The sequence below is a fragment of the Heloderma suspectum genome, chromosome 3 (genome assembly GCF_057233095.1).
Source record: "Heloderma suspectum isolate Gila_16-S chromosome 3, 16-S_ref, whole genome shotgun sequence".
Classification (NCBI taxonomy): domain Eukaryota; kingdom Metazoa; phylum Chordata; class Lepidosauria; order Squamata; family Helodermatidae; genus Heloderma; species Heloderma suspectum.
In genome coordinates, this window is record NC_139460.1 from 296,682,358 (window position 1) to 296,699,898 (window position 17,541).

The 17,541-nt window shown below is 42.6% G+C and overlaps 1 protein-coding gene across 1 annotated transcript in view; it reads right to left on the reverse strand.

Moving 5' to 3' along the window:
• Positions 1–635: 635 nt before the first annotated feature.
• VEPH1 (ventricular zone expressed PH domain containing 1) overlaps positions 636–17,541 on the reverse strand; it is a 250,480-nt gene continuing 233,574 nt past the window's right edge. The window contains exons 14-16 of the mRNA XM_084847341.1: positions 10,970–11,106; positions 2,699–4,859; positions 636–1,011 (exon numbers count right to left, since the gene is read on the reverse strand). Coding sequence (XP_084703467.1) covers positions 4,623–4,859; positions 10,970–11,106 — 374 coding nt within the window. The 3' untranslated portion in view covers positions 636–1,011; positions 2,699–4,622. The remainder of the gene's footprint in view (positions 1,012–2,698; positions 4,860–10,969; positions 11,107–17,541) is intronic.

Here is a 17,541-nt window from a genome sequence, read left to right on the forward strand (position 1 = left end):
AAAAGAAGTAATGAAAGAACAGGGCACTTTTAGCTTATCCGTTCATTACAAATGACATGGTTAATCCAGCACTCTAAGCTATCCAGGCTTGCTCTCCCCATCTTGAAAAAAACAAAGGAAGGAAAGCACAAGGATTGGGGGGTGGGGGAGGAAGGAGATGAAATCTTAAAGGTACACAAAATAAGGTTTATTAGACCCAACACGTTTTGAAGTACACTTCTTAAGGGGCACTACAGATAAGAACACATTTTCTAATGTAATACGATTAGAAAAACACAACACCTACCAGTGACTTAATTCATTCAGGGTGCAATCTACATTTTGAGACATGACCTCATGGCCACAATGACCTGGTTCATACCATCACTGTGGCTTAAACAAGCCATGGTGGCTTGTTTAAGCTGTGGTGTGTGCTGGGTGCCATTTGCCTAATTATCTACCTGGGTGCGGCTTGTTGTGTCATTCTAATGAGGTGGCATGGCTTGTTGGAGGGAGAAACAACCCTCAAATAATCTATGCCCTGGTGTTTAAACCATGGTGATCATGCGAACTGGACCAATATCTGCCTAAGTTTTTTACTTTTCTGTTCTTCCCCCATCTCATTTTTTGCTACTTTTTTTTTTTTTTTTTTTTTACCACTTAGCTTTATGAAGAGTTCTATGGTACTTGGAAGTTTAAACAATTTTTGTGGCATTTTAGATGGCCCTAATAAACGTATTGCCCAAAAGTGGATTTTGGATTTTTTTCCCCTTCATGGATCATCTTTTGTTTTTTTAGGAGTACAACAGTTGTTCAATGTGCTAATGGTGAAATAAATACTTAAAACTCATTGTTTTGTGCACATTGAGATTTCATCTCTTCCTATTTGTCACTCTATCCAACCATACATCCGTGTAAGGCATTGTAACGTCCTTGCAGGCAGAGGCCTATTTTTATTGCTTATGAAACTCTACTTAATTGTCCTGAACCGTAAATTACATCATCATCATCCACCGTCAATATACAGTCAGGGCCAGAAATATTGGAACAAGGATAACTGTTTTGGCAGTTGGCCTCCATACACCACCACATTGAAGTTGAAAGGAAACACACCCAGATGGGAGCGAAGCCAGGACTTTCAGCTATAATTCAAGGGGTTTGACCAAAGTGGGGCACTAACCAGTCAGGAAGTACAGCCAGTGGCATACACACACCCCCATCGTTGGTGGCTCATAAGTAATGGAACGAATGGCTGACAAGCAGCGGCATGGCCAGGTGTGGCCTGTTTCCTGGGTACCCCATGACCAATCAAGCAGATAAAAGGCCTGGAGGTGGTTCTGAGTGTTACATCTGCATTTGGTAGCTGTTCACTGGAACCCCCAATATGAGGTCCAAAGAGGTGTCCATGTGAGTGAAGGAGGCCATCATTAGGCTGAGGAAACAAAATAAATCCATCAGAGAGATAGCAAAAACAGTGGGAGTGGCCAATACAACCATTTGGAACATCCTGAAAAAGTAGGAATTAACTGGCAAGCTCAGCAACAGCAAAAGGCCTGGCAGACCACGGAAGACAACTAAAGTGGATGACCACAGAATTCTGCTCATGGTGAAGAGGAACCCTTTCACAACATCTAGCCAGGTCAAGAACGCTCTTGAGGAGGTAGGCATGTCATTGCCAACATCTACAGTCAAGAGACGGCTTTATGAATGTAAATACAGAGGCTTCACAACAAGGTGAAAACCACTGGTAATGCTCAAGAACTGAAAGGCCAGATTAGCCTTTGCCAGCAATCACCTAAAAAAGCCTGCCCAGTTCTGGAATAAGATTCTTTGGACTGATGAAACCAATATTACCTTGTACCAGAATGATGGGAAGACAAAAGTATGGAGAAGGAAAGGAACGGCTCATGATCCAAAGCATACCACACCATCTACCAAACATGGTGGAGGCAGTGTTATGGCATGGGCATGTTTGGCTGCCAATGGAACTGGGTCACTGGTGTTTATTGATGACCTGACTGCTGATAAACACAGCAGGATGAATTCTGAAGTGTATAGGGCTATACTTTCTGCTCAGATTCAGCCAAATGCTGCCAAACTGATAGGATGCCGCTTCATATTGCAGATGGATAATGACCCAAAACATACAGCAAAAGCTACCCAAGAGTTTCTCAAGGCAAAGAAGTGGGAAGTTCCTCAGTGGCCAAGTCAGTCACCTGATCTCAACCGAATAGAGCATGCTTTTCACTTACTGAAGACAAGACTGAAGACAGAAAGACCCACAAACAAGCAGCAGCTGAAGGCAGCTGCAGTGAAGGCCTGACAAAGCATCTCGAGGGAGGAAACTCAGCATTTGGTCATGTCCATGGGTTCCAGACTTCAGGCAGTCATTGACTGCAAAGGATTTTCATCCAGGTATTAAAGGTGATCCTTCAGTTTGAAATGATGTTGGTTTGTTCCATTACTTATGAGCCACCAACGATGTGTGTGTGTGTGTGTATGCCACTGGCTGTCCTTCCTGGATGGTTAGTGCCCCACTTTTGTCACACCCCTTGAATTACAGCTGAAAGTCCTGACTTCACTCCTATTTGGGTGTGTTTCCTTTCAACTTCAGTGTGGTGGTGTATGGAGGCCAACTGCCAAAACAGTTATCCTTGTTCCAATATTTCTGGCCCTGACTGTATATGGTGCTTTACAATGCTTATAAGCAAAAAGTCAGAACCTTGTCCCAGGGAGCTTAAAATCTAAAATCACCAACAGAGAGAAGGGAGGAAGACACAAGGGCATCAAGGGACAGAGGTGAGCTCAAGCTCACATACTGAAGCACTGTTTTAGTGGGGGATAAAGATTAAGTGGTTAAAATGTAAATATAAAGGAGATGAAAATACAAAAAACAGGCACAAAAGCTATCAAACCTGAGGTCACCATCTAGCAAAATAAAAGTCTTTATGACTCTAAATTCTGGCGGAATTCTAACATGCTTTCAGGGAAAAAGTCTGCCCCCTTAACCCCAAACCACATTACAGCAATGCTGATGGGATAAAAGGGTTCTCTGGACTCTGATGAGTCCTCTCCAGCAGCAAGATACTGCCATCTGTATGCTGGCTTCTATTTTCAGTGCCCCTCCCACCCCATGTTATCAATGGACTTTTCTATCAATGTGCCAGAGGAATTAAATCCAGCCATAATGTTTCAGAGTTCATGCAGGCTAGCAAAGGTCTGAATTCAGAAAATGGGTGGCCACCTGCAACACTAGTAAAAGCTGATAAGGTTTTGGGGGGTGTCCCGAACATTAAGCTCTGTGTTCTTTACTGGCACCAGCACATTTGTTCATTAGTGAGAGGTAGATGTGATTGAACACACCTGACACAGGGCAAGGGCAGCCAGAGCCGGTTTGCAGTTGTGGTTTAGTATGCCACATTGACCTCTATGGGAGCAGGTTCAGTAAAGTTTATTCTTCAGTTTTAATTCACATATTGTACTGGTTTAAGTAATTTTCCTATACTTTACATGCTCTGTGACACACTGGATAGAGAGATGTATGGAAAATTCAGCCCACCTCCTGCACTTTCATAATCAAAAGCAAAGAAAACAAGTTATTCCCTATTACTCACAAGGCTGTGACTACCATCAAACCACTGGGCCTACTTCCAGTCTAGTTCAGGTGGAATAACTTCAACAATGTGGTCCATTAGTATAAAATAGGAAGAAACTTCTAGAGCAAATAGTCTTGGGTTTAAGTTGGGTCAGTGTGGAAAGCTGGGGCACAGATAGTAGCTGGCAGTCAGGTAGGAGATACAGTATGGCGGCAGGACAAAATATAGCAGCTGCCATATCCAAGGAGCATGTACAAAGCCATCCTGAGTGCATCCTACATCCACCCAAAATGAAGTCAAAGTGGGTTGAAAGGCAAGAGTGGTTATATACACCTCTGCAAAGATGACCTGGAAGTCAAATGGCAGTAATGCTGTACACGTGTCATCTCATGATGCTCATGGTTCCTGATTGTCTTTTATCAGCAGAGCTTACAATGAGCTAGTGGCCTGGTACAGCCTGTATAAAGTAGGGGGTCCAGGGATTGTGTCACTTTGCACAAATAAACACGTTTCTATTACACATGACTTAAGCTCTATTCACACCAGGATAAAAGCAAACAACGTTCAACTTTTTTGCAGGTATTATTCAGGAGCAAGACCTTGTTTCTATACTGTCCACACATGCATTCTCCACCTTTTTGTCCCCATAAGGAAGGGCACAGTCAGTGAATCCATGTAAGGATAACCCAGTGCTTTCTTCAGTGTGCTTTCTAAACAGGAAGTAGTTCTTTTTGTAGTGGACCAAGGTACCCTGGGAAGGGATGTGGTGGACGCTACTCTGGAAATGATCTCATGAGCAATCAGTGTACAACAGGACAGAAGGTAGTGTGTTCATTAAATGGAAGGAACTATTGTGAACATGGTCTTGGATGCACCACTTTCCCACACACCCCATAAATTAGAAATGTTCACTTTACAAGTAGTACAGTATTATCAATGAGGTCTGATAGTTCTTCTTTTTCTTTGTGTGATTCAGATGATGAGATGTTTAACATATTCATGTGTGACAGAAAAGCATTGTAAGGAACATAAACAGGCCCACAGTTCTTACAAATATGTGGTCGCCTCTCTGCTTTCCCTTTCTTTAGCTTGTGCGACTGCTACATTAATGCACTGGAGCCACTCCTCTGCGTTCTTTTCATCCTTAGCCTTGAAAACGTATGTCTTACTGTCTGTGAAGATTTCAAAGGCCCGAGGAAGGCTGCGATCTCTGCGCTTCTTGGCCACCACTTTGACACTCTGGACCTTACTGAGCTCAATGGGGCAGTCATCTGGGTCGTCTTTCTGAAACAGAGAAGGATGTGAAGGAGAAGCCATATGGAACACAAGATTTGTCCTGCAAATACATGCCGCAAAGGGCTTTCAGGTGATGCAGTTCTTACCTATGTGATTGTTCAGTATCAAGTTCTTTCAGGCTGCATGTATGCTACAGACCTAAACTAGTTAAAGGACATTCCTTCTCTCCAGTGAACCTGAGGGACTTTAATTATGGGAGAAGGGTTAGGAGAAAATTATCAGTATCCCTCCCAAACTACAGCTCCCAGGATTCTTTGGGGCAAGTCATAGCAGTTAAACTGGTATAACACCAATAGAAGTTTCTAGTGTAAATAAATGCTCAATATGCTTTAAGGTGGTGGTGGTGGAGAATCATTCTTAAACACTTAATTTGTTCCTTTGGAGCCAATTTTAGGGCCTCCTGAGACATCAATAAGTTTTCCATAGTTTAATGTGTGAGTGTTTCTCTTTCAACATTTGCACAAATGTTACCACAGTCCTGTAACCAAATCCAGAGATGTAGGATTTGGGCAGTTTTCCCACTAGGTTTTTAAGCCATCTTAATGCATGTGAAAGATGCCCAATTGATAACCCTGGGCTATGATATGCTCTATTTATTCTCATAGTCAGCCCGGCAGAGAGACATATTCAGCAGGCCTCCACTTCAAGCCACCTGTAATGGCCCCATTGCCATTTAACTCTGTTAAAACAAATTGTGGTAGAGAAGTGGGTAGTTAACATATGAGTGATTGAACTGAGACCCATGGTTAATGATCATGTGCCCATTAGTAACCTATAAGTCTACAGAAATTACTATGAGAGATACATGGACAGATTTGCTATCCTCCTCTGTGATGCAACACTTGAGCCTGATTTGGGTGTTCTAATCTCTCACACGGTTAATTAGAATCCTGTGAGGAAAAGTGGGGATCAACATTCTAGCTCTACCCCCTCTGTATCTGTCCCTGTCACCTTCCAAAAGTTGAAGGATGAACATCTGTACCCATGTAGACTCCCCCATTCGCCTGCCATGGAGGGCAACAGCTCTTCCCTGCTCTAATCATGTGGGTGTTTCTGTGGCATATAGTGCTGATTCACTGGTAATTTCTGTGTGCTGCTCACAGTCCTTTGGTGGTCCACCACCCATGGTTTCTGCCTCATTTCTCTGCCAAGTACCAGTTTTGCACAATGCCTCTGCGCTATGTGTGACAAGACAAGAAAGGGAGCAGGATGTTCTTGTGATGGCCAGTAATTCCTCAAACATCGTGAGACTTGGGAATGGGATATGGGGAGGCCTATATAAGGCTTCCTCCACATGGTTCACCTTTTTCAGATGAGTGGGCAGTGTGACTCAGTTGCCTGACTTTTGTTTCTGGGTTATCTTTGGTGTTGTTTAACCTGCATAGCCCAAGTTCGCACAACACAACAAGCCATGGTGCCCACCCGCCATGGCTTACATATTCAAAATGGGCTGTGGTGATCACATGAACCAGGTCTACGGGTTGAGTATGGATTGTCATTGATTCATGGGTTGTTGTTGAATCATGGGCTTGTTGTTACATGCAAACCCTGTGCTATGGTTTAACTTTAGGTTGTTAAACATGGACAACCCAGGAAGAGAACCCATGGTTTGTTACTGGGTTCTGAAATCTGGGTTGTTCGTGGTTAACAACCCATAGTTAAGCCATTATGCAGTGTTCACACATAATGAGAACTCACAATTCAACAACAACCCACAATTCAACAATAACTCAACCCATACTCAACCCATACTCAACCCATACTCTGGGTTATCGTTATGTGTGAACCAGGTCAGTCTTTTGATGGTAGCACTAAGAGCTCCCCATCTGGAAGCACCCCAGGAGGAAGGACATGCTCAACAGGCAGTCTTTGCTCTGGATGCTTCCTGTGTACTGGGTACTAGAATTCTTTGGGTGCGCTGTACTTTCTTGGGGGTGTAGAGAAAACATAAACTAGCCAAAGGTTACCTAGCATGTATGCAGGTCGCCATATGCCTACAGACACAGATAATGCAGTTATTCGTGCTATGGTTGCTAATTATTTACTTGGAGAATTGGGGTAAAACAAGTGGGACCTGCAGCAAAATGTTGCAGTGTGGCGTTCTCCTGTTCAATGTTACAGCTAGCCAGCAAGCCATGCCTTTATTCAGCATATGCCATTCCAAGACACTTAGCATTCTGTGGCCAGCGAGTATGCTAATTCCTCACTGGGCTGTCCCCCCTCCCTTTTGTGGTTTTTATTCCTAAAGATTTTTTTTTTTACTGCAATCCTTGGGGTTTCCCCAAGCATGCTGATGCCTCCCCCTTGTTTCTCAGTAGCTGTCGTGACACAGCACCTGAGTTCACTTTTGCTATAGATGATGATTACCATGTGTTGAGCGTGTGTGATTTCTTTGTACTTTTTAAACAGAAGTAACTTTATGGCCTAATCAAGCTGGAGACATTTTAGTAACTCTTAACTATTTCATGCAAAAAAAGCTGTTATTTTATTGACTTGAACCGCTCCATTACTCCAACAGAAAGAGCTGAGTAATGGTGGAATGCAAAACCAGGGTTTTAGTGAGGATGCTGCACCTCCCAATACCTTAATCTAGAAATTAAAGTTAAATGTAATACACTTCAGTAATCATGGCTGAAATTCTATTTGCTGCTTTATGTAGACAGAAAGTGCTTAGAATGATACTAGCCAAAAAGAGAGTCAAATTAATCTCCCTCCACCCTGCCTTTTAAAATCCTCCAGCCCAACACTAGTTGTTCAGCAATCTAGATTAACCAGATTCATTTGTCTGCCAGAAAGGCACCCATCCCTTTCATAATGAGATCATTTACAAATGAGCAAGGCCATGGTTATTGTGATTAGATTTTTTTTTACCATTGAGAAAGAAGTACTTTTACATGCCTCCTGCTCTACTATGCAAGCAGGTTTAATTATCTTCCCTTGCATCAAAAGTCCTCTTTCTAAACCAGTCAGATAGGTTAGGATTGGCAGCAGAATTCATCCAATTAGATTGTGAGATAATTGACTGGAAGTCTAATATATTGCTAAAAAGCAACGATCAGCCAATGGGTTAATCTTTTTGTTGTGAATTAAATGGGTCAAAGCATTACAAGACCCACATCAGAAAATAACTAGGGAGTGGGGCAGAGCAGAGTGTTTGTGGGGAAAAGAAATGTTTGTCTTATTTTCATTGGCTTACGTGATACATCTGTGATAAAGTGGGATATAAATCTAATCAATAAATAAACAAATAACAAATAATGTTAGAGCATAAGTTACTTGCATTACCTATGTGCATACAAGGATCTTGTATGCACATCTCTCTGCTCCAATAGGTTGATCTTGCTTATATGGTAAATACTGTTAGCTTTAATGCAAAATTGTCCAACATTTGAAGACCATTTTTACTATCAGCTGTGCAAAGGAAAAGAAAAAGTACCTTACAGAGCAATCCTATGGCCCCTAGTTAGTGACTGAGGGGCCATAAGATTGTCTAGAAACCCCCCTCCAAGCATGTAGACAGTGCTCCAACCTCAGAGGGGTTTTTCCCAAGTTGGAACCCCTCCCCACAGCTCCTCCCAGCCACTGTGGAGGTTTCCATGAAATGGGAGTCTCAGGAGTATGCCATTGGGTGGGGAGGGAGTAACTGAGGATCTGAGGGATCCTATATTCTCCCAGCTCCCAACCAGGCCCCTGGCAGAGGAAAAATTAGACAGGCTCTGAGGCTCATCTAAGGGAAATGCTCTTTTTGGAACAGCAGCAATATTTACAATATCTGAAGACTGGGAGAGCTGGTCCAATGTGCCTTCTCGAGCAGGGGAATCCACTCAGCAAGCACCACCATTGAGAAGTCCCTCAATGTCATGAGCATGCATGCCAGAAGCACTTGAAGTAGGACCTCTTCAGATGACTTTAACTGCTACTGTTACCTAGCGATGTTGGAAGAATCCGTTTGGGGGGTGGAGGTCAGTGGGTTTTTTCCAGCTCGGCCCCCTGGACTCCACTTTGCGCATCTATGAGCTGGCCTGACTCTGTGTATGATGAGTCAGGTCAGCTCGTAGATTTTTCGGGGGGGGGGGATTTGCTCAAATCACATTTTGTGCAAAATTGCAGCCATAAATAGCACAATTTGTGCAAAATTGCAGGCATAAATGGTCTGACTTGTGCAAATCAAACCATTTACACCCTCAATTTTGTGCAAATTGCGCTGTTTACAGCTGTGCTTCTGTACAAATAACGATTTGCACAAATAAACACCCCCCCCCCCGATAAAGTTCCCAGGTTTTGGAAACTAACCTGTGGCTCAGCTCGGAAAAACAAGCCAAGTAGGGTGCATCCTGGGGATCGATCAGGCCCCCAAAGGGCTGGATTTCCCCACGAGAGACAATGCTACTGTTATCGCGACTGCAATCATGCCTTTTGTTCTCTGCTAAAAAGGGGGTTATTTATTTTATTGTCCCTGGTGTTACATTTTATACTTTCTACTGTGCATTCTTTTCATTGTGTCTTGTTTTTAATTGTAAGCAGCTTTGCATTTGTCTTGGATAAAGAACAGTGGGGTAAAAGTTATTAACATACAGTCAGGACCAGAAATACTGGAACAAGGATAACTGTTTTGGCAGTTGGCCTCCGTACACCACCACATTGAAGTTGAAAGGAAACACACCCAGATGGGAGCGAAGTCAGGACTTTCAGCTGTAATTCAAGGGGTTTGACAAAAGTGGGGCACTAACCATTCAGGAAGGACAGCCAGTGGCATGCATACATCCCCATCTTTGGTGGCTCATAAATAATGGAACAAACCACCATCATTTCAAACCTAAGGATCGCCTTTAATACCTGGATGAAAATCAGATGATGTTTGACAGATGATGTGGTATGCTTTGGATCATGAGCTGTTCCTTTCCTTCTCCATACTTTCCTCTTCCCATCATTCTGGTACAAGTTAATCTTGGTTTCATCAGTCCAAAGAATCTTATTCCAGAACTGGGCAGGCTTTTTAAGGTATTTGCTGGCAAAGGCTAATGTGGCCTTTCGGTTCTTGAGCGTTACCAGTGATTTACACCTTGTTGTGAAGCCTCTGTATTTACATTCATAAAGCCATCTCTTGACTGTAGATGTTGACAATGACATGCCTACCTCCTCAAGAGCGTTCTTGACCTGGCTAGATGTTGTGAAAGGGTTCCTCTTCACCATGAGCAGCATTCTGCGGTCATCCACTTTAGTTGTCTTCCGTAGTCTTCCAGGCCTTTTGCTGTTGCTGAGCTTGCCAGTTAATTCCTTCTTTTTCAGGATGTTCCAAACTGTTGTGTTGGCCACTCCCAATGTTTTTGCTATGATGGGTTTATTTTGTTTCCTCAGCCTAATGATGGCCTCCTTCACTCGCATGGACACCTCTTTGGACCTCATGTTGGGAGTTCCAGTGAACAGCTACCAAATGCAAATGTAACACTCAGAACCACCTCCAGGCCTTTTATCTGCTTGATGGGTCATGGGGTACCCAGGAAACAGGCTACACCTGGCCATGCAGCTGCTTGTCAGCCATTCGTTCCATTACTTATGAGCCACCAACGATGGGTGTGTGTGTATGCCACTGGCTGTCCTTCCTGAATGGTTAGTGCCCCACTGTTGTCAAACCCCTTGAATTACAGCTGAAAGTCCTGACTTTGCTCCCATCTGGGTGTGTTTCCTTTCAACTTCAATGTGGTGGTGTACCACATTTTTTGTGGTACACCACCACTTTGGTACCACATTGGTACCAACTGCAAATACAGTTATCCTTGTTCCAATATTTCTGGCCCTGACTGTAAATAATAAATAAAATAATGCAGGGACACACATTGGAAAGATGTTTCTGGACCTGGAAAACAACTGGAGAGCAGTGCAGGATCCATTGGTGCTTCAGTGATCGAAGGATGGGCATACATGTGAATTCTCCATTAGTATATTATGTATAATAAGTTTTTTCAGGCAGAGTAATGACTTGTGAAGAGTACTCTCATATCTTAAAGTTGCATTGCATGATAAAGAATTATCACTACTTTTTAGAGCCAAATAATGCAGGAAAATGTCAAAATAGAATGGGTTTCCCCCTAACTTACAGATTTTCCTTTGCGAAAGAGAAGTTGATTACCAGCAAGTGTGAAATAGCGGGTCTTCCACCTTTTGATGAACTTCCATCGGACTTGCTTTTCTTTCAGCTTGCCTTCAATCAAGGGTTGGCCATCTTGATTCACAACTGGGGAGATTTTAATATATATATATTGTTATTGTTTTTTTTTGTTTCTGCTTTGGTGGTTTAGATTGAACAATTAATTCAGAAATCAGTTGTTGCGGAAGTGGCATATTTATAAGCCACATGACTATACTTTCCAAAACAGTAAGGTGTAAATAGCAAATGAATTATCCTTGCTCCTAGAATAAACTTTTTCCATGCAGATGTCAGGCGTTATTGTCCCTGGAAAGGAATTAAACTCATCATCCACCCATTTGTTAAATCCTTAGAATCTTTGAAAAACTCAAGCCTTCTCTTCCATCTGTCCCGGTCTAGCTACTGTCAACCAGGGGAGAGATATACAGCAGTGCAGGCTCCAGGTTTGGAGGGCCCTGGGGCAAGATACCCTGAATGGATGCCCTCTCTCAGTAAGTCTACATTCTCACCACCATTGTCACCAGCTGCTATTGCTCCTCATCCTCTTTCTCATCATTGCTAGCGCTTGCTTGCTTGACAGGCAAACAGCCAGTGAGCAAGCAGGCAGTGGCATCTACTGCTCCTCTTTCTCACCACCACTGTTGTCTGGGCCAGAGCAAGACATGAGGAAACAAGCAGGCTGCAATGGTGAAAAGAAGGAGCAGGTCCAAGGGGTTCCTGTCAGTGGGCCCTGGCTGAGTTGTGGGCCCTTGGCAGGTGCCCAATGATGTCTACCATTGACACTGGTCCTGATATCAGAACTGGTTTGCAAAAGGAAGGAAATGCATGCAAATTTTCCTCATTAATTCCAGTTACAGAATCTGTGACTTCCTATGACATTGTTTTAAAAAGTAAATATTTTTAATCAATGGGTAGTATTGCTTCACCTTTGGCAAAACATCATTATTTATAAGGTCACCTGTGCACATGGCTTGGGGAGCAAGGAGTGGTGGACTTCAGGCTTGTCAGGGCTACCTTGTTTTTTTACTAGAACTCCAAGATCCACCAACCAGAGTTAGGTGGAAATGACATATATTTTGGCCCCGTTCAGATGTCAGAACAATCCAGGCTGGGGGTTTTTAAACTCTGAGTTGTCTCTCCCACAACATGCCAGAGTTCCTGGTTCACACACAATGCTTGCAGTGGGAGCGATCAGGCAGTGTGCACTAGTGCACTAACTCGCTCACAACGACCCAGGTGTTTAAAAAATACTCTGGGTTACTGTGACATCAAAACCAGGCCACTGAAAGAAAGAACAGGGTGCCTCTGAACACAGTCTGAGCCCAGGAATTTCCCCCCCAGAACAGAACTGAGGTCACAATTCATTCACATGAAAGTCTACTCCTAGTTACCCCAAACTTTCTTCATGTCAGCAAACTAATTTAAGTGGGAAAAGTCCTTTTGTTGTTGCTATTGTTAAACTATTGGGAGTCAGCAACTCTTGCTGACTGACTGCAAATCACAGAGATCTACTAGTAGGTCCCATTCTATCTTCTGCCCACCTGTGGCTTAGAGAGTTGCAAGTAGCCATAACATTCAATTATTTGCAGTGGGACATGATGTTGAGAGCAAATGTGGGGTAGTGGTTAGAATGTTGGACTAGGGCTGGGGAGACCTGGGTTCTAGTCCCCACTCAGCCACCAAGCTCACTGGGCGACTTTGGGTCAGTCACTGACTCGCAGCCTAACCTGACTCACAGGACTTTTGTGCGGATAAAATGGAGAGGCGGCTCATGTATGCTTCCTTGGGCTCCTTGAAAGAAAGGCAGGATATAAGTGCAACAAATACTAAATAAACAAACTTGGAGCTTGGTGAGATTTTTGAAAAGCAGTTCATTGCTCTGATGCTTCAGGTCCAAGTGCATTTCTGGGCCTAATGATGATGAGTCTCAGAAACGTGGTATTAGGCTGGAAATGATAGTATGTCATGAACAGCTAAGGTGGCCACAGACAACCTTCAATTTTTACTTTTCATTGTGTGTATTTGGATAAATCCATGGATATGCAGTGATGTCAACTTTAAAGGGCACCCTAACAGATAAGATGCCAGAATGTCTGAGGGATCAATTAAAACAGAAAAGTTCACAGGGTCACAATGAACTAGCATTCCAAATATTTTAAACTTATTTTCTTTGCAATTAAGCTGTCTAAACATGTACAGTTTTGTATAGTGACTTTATAACCTCTCTGTTGCAGAACCTTATTACTATAATGGAAACAACCTCTTTTTATAGGATCTCACTCACTGGGTGAAGTCTTTGGTGCAAGTCGTAACTGTGCTTCTTATAATGCATAAGATTAAAAGTTAATGGCATTACCGTACTGTAATATTGATTAACAAAAATAAAACCTGGATTCTGTGATAAAGTGTCTCACTGCTGGATATGTGTATTCAGCAAAACCTTTTGGTGGGTGAATAAGGCTGGGATGCATGAACCTCAGTTTATAAAGTACAAGTCAAGTACATTGAACAATTAACAAAACGTCCATTTCAAAAATGGATGGTGAGTTGTGAGATCTGTGGGGATTCTGTGAGTCTAGGCTAGGCATCTGGCTAATTTTAATGCAGCCTGAATATTTTACCCATTTGGTGGCAGTGGTACTTCTTGCAACCTAGACAATTCGTAAACAGATCAATGAGTAACTTTAAATATGCATATATATGTCAATTGAAAAAACAAAAATGAGTACTAGCCCATATTTCCCTGAAAAAGGACAGCAATCTGAAGCCAATGAGGCTATTATAAAAAAGGATGCTTCAGTTGGATAGTGTCAATTTTTTATTGTGTTCACTTAATATTCCATTGATGCCAATGGAAGCTTCCCTTCTGGGGCTAACAGCAGCTGTGGGGTGGGGAGACATTTGAACTGAGACAAAGACCTTGTTTGCACATAACACTAATCCATAGTTTATTTAACACATGGGTTGTTAAATTCTGGGTTGTTGTGATGTGTAAACCTAGCCATGCTAACAAACCATGGTTTGTTAAACACGAATAACCCAGAAAGAGAACCCATGGTTTGTTGTTGGGCTGTGAACTCTGGGTTGTTTCAACCATGGGTTGATGTTACATGTAAACCCAGAACCATGAGGTTGTTCAAGGGCTGTTTTGCTAGGCTACAAAGGTGATGGGTAGGAGTGGTAAAAAATAACAACAGCCACCCGCTCTGCATGTGGCCAGCTCTGCATGTCAGCACTACAGCGTCACAAGGGCTTTTGCGATATAGGGAGGGAACAGGCGAAGGAGGGAAACAACCAACCCAGGACTGAGAAAACAAATCATGGTTTGTTCAATCATCTGCCAAACAAGCTCTGGGTAGGGCAACATGCCATGGATCAAATAAACCATAGGTTAGTGTTATGTGTCAACCAGGTTAATGGCAGTGGGGAAGGGTTAATCTCTCCATAAGCCATGATCCCAATCATGGTTGCCTTTCTTACAGCTCTTATTTTGAAGAAAAAAACTAGATATAATAAATGCAAACTTTCATTAACAGTGCAATCATATACATGTTTACTCAACAGTAAGTCTCACTGAGTTCAATAGAGTTTACTTCCAAGTAAATGGGTATAATACTATGGTATAAATGTCATGTCTAGTTTGGCCCTAGATGGTGCACACTTTTTGTTGTTTCTAAGCAATTGGAAACCAGACACTCTTGAAGAACTACTTGCAAATCATTGAGTGATCTACCCATAGCTCCCAATTTATCTTCTGCCCACCCTTGCTTTAATCCACTCCCCAAATGCCTGGTATTTGTACCTATGTTGACATTTTGATATAAATGTCCTCTAAGCTCATGCTTATGTAGAAACGATTGAAGAGAGTAAATGTTTAAATATTTGTTGAACTGGACAGTAAACATTTTTCACAGTACGTGACGTCTTTCGGAATCCCTCAACAATGTTAAAATGCTGGGTAAAGCAGAAATAAAACACTATTATCTTACAAACTCCTAAAGGAAATCAACCCTGAGTGCTCATTGGAAGGGCAGATACTGAAGCTGAAGCTCAAATATTTTGGCCACCTAATGCAAAGAGAAAACTCTCTGGAAAAGACCCTGATGCTGGGAAAGACTGAAGGCAAAAGAAGAGGGGGACGGCAGAGGATGAGATGGCTAGATAGCATCACCGATGCAATGAATATGAACTTGAGCACACTCCGGGAGAGAGCGCAGGACAGGAAGGCCTGGCGTGCTCTGGTCCATGGGGTCACGAAGAATCGGACACAACTGAATGACTGAACAACAACATCTTACACACACACACAGAATTCCATCAAGAACTGTGTTATAATGCAACAGAATAAAGTCAGCAAGAAGTGAGAGTAGAATGCTGAGGTGGTAGAATGGACACTACCACTTCAGACTACAGATATGCAATACAGAATCTTTGCCAACAGAAAACCAGCACACCTGGAAGAAAGCTTCAAGACTAGCTTTCTCCCAGCTACTTTTCTAATTGCAAATATTTGTTATAAGCCAAGAAAAGCATTCAGAAATTGCATGTCACTTGCAGTGTGTTCTACCAGCTCAAGATGTAATGAGAGCAAGCATGGTGTAGTGCTTAGACCAGCCTTCCCAACCTGGTGTGCCCCAGATATATTAGGCTACAACTCCTACCATCCCCAGCCAGCATGGCCAATGGTCAGGGATAATGGGAGTTGTAGTCAAAAACATCTTGAAGGCACCAGCTTGGGGAAGGCTGGCTTAAACTGTTGGACTAGGTCCAAGTAGACCTGGGTTCAAATCCCCACTCAGCCATGAAGCTCACTGTGTGACTTGGGGTCAGTCACTATCTCTCAACATAACGTACTTTAGTTGTGAGGATAACATGGGGGGGGGAACCATCCTTGGAGGAAGGGTGGTATATAAATGCAATAAATAATTAAATAATAAGTCACTATCATCTCATTTAATTCTGTTGTATGTGTAGATCAGGCCAAGAATACAGTAATTAGGATGATATGAAGTCAACTTAAAGCAGAATTATCTTCCTAAATAATATGCTGCTCACAAATTTTTATTGTTTGCAGCTCACCGGGTAGCTCTTAGCCATTATACGACACCAGCTCTCCATGGGATTCAGGGCCAGCCCTGCCATGCAACAGGGTGAAGCAACCTGCTTCAGGCGGCACCATGTGGCATGGGATAAGTGGAGGCAGGAATTGGTGTTCAAAAGGTGCAGCGAGACCCTGCAATGGAGGAGAATGCCATTCCAGCTCCACTTCAGGCAAAATGTCTTGGGCCAGCACCAAAGGGATTAGCATGGTTAGGAGGACTGAGCAGAGACTCTTTAACTGCATAGGGCATATGCTCACCATTAAATTCCAGGAAAGGGCACATAACTTAATGCCTCATTTGGCTTTCCATAACATCACTTAGTTAGGTGGATGCATCCACAATGAAATATGCTGTGGCAGACTATTTAACCTGGAAGTAATTTACATAAAGATGATTTCAACATTACAATGCTGGAATTTCAGCAGGTCGAATAAGGCATTCTACAGAAAGCTCTCTGGTATCTTTAGGAAATTTGAAGGACAAGGTTCCTAAAAAAATCTCCAGATATATCGATATAATCCAGTTAACATCAGTGGGACTTCATCAGTCTAAAGTCTTACTGAGCTACTCTGTAGATATGAGAATTTGTGAAATGATGTATCTTCACCTAGTTTCATCTCAGAAGCCAGTGTCTCTCATTGCAACTACTCAGTCCCTAATTACAAAGTTAATATGGTGTAAAAGGGGTATCAGTATTCATGCTAGTTCCTCAGTCAGTCTCTAGCACAAACTGCTGGTGATACTGGAAATGTCAAGATTTGTACAGGGGTGCTGATACACTTTAAAATGGTTAACAAAGAAAAAGAGCTTCTCTTATAGCAGGGGTGGGAAAAGTGGCTCTCAAGAACTTGTTGGACTCCACCTCCTATCTGCCTCAGTCAGCATGGCCAATGATAAGGGAAGATGGAAATTGTAGTCAAACAATATCTGGACAGCCACTCCTGTCTTAGACAATTGATCCTACCAAATAGCCTTTATATTATGAGCTGCATGAAAATTTAATATTTGTAAGGCAAAGACAATAATTGAAAACAGGGGCTGCCCTTCTGAATGGAATGGAGTAACCTTTCCACTCCCTCAAAAATACAATAGGCGTATGGAATTTCCAAGTTTACCAGCTGAAACTATTATCAAGGATACAGAATGTCCTGAAACATTTGTCAGTCAGCCTTGTAATTCCTGTCACCACTCCCATAAAGCTTCCAGCTCCGCAGTTTCATTAAACCAAGTTCTTCTCCTTTGGGTTAATGCATATTAAGGATGGTATCAGTGGATTTACTGGAAGGTGCAACTAGCAGCCACTAGCAGTCACAAGAACAAAGTCATTCCTTGGCTGGCTGAACTTTAATCCCATGGTGGACATAGCTGGGGGCTCCTTTAGAAAAAGTGGAGTGCTACAGGAAATGGTTCCATGAGTCAT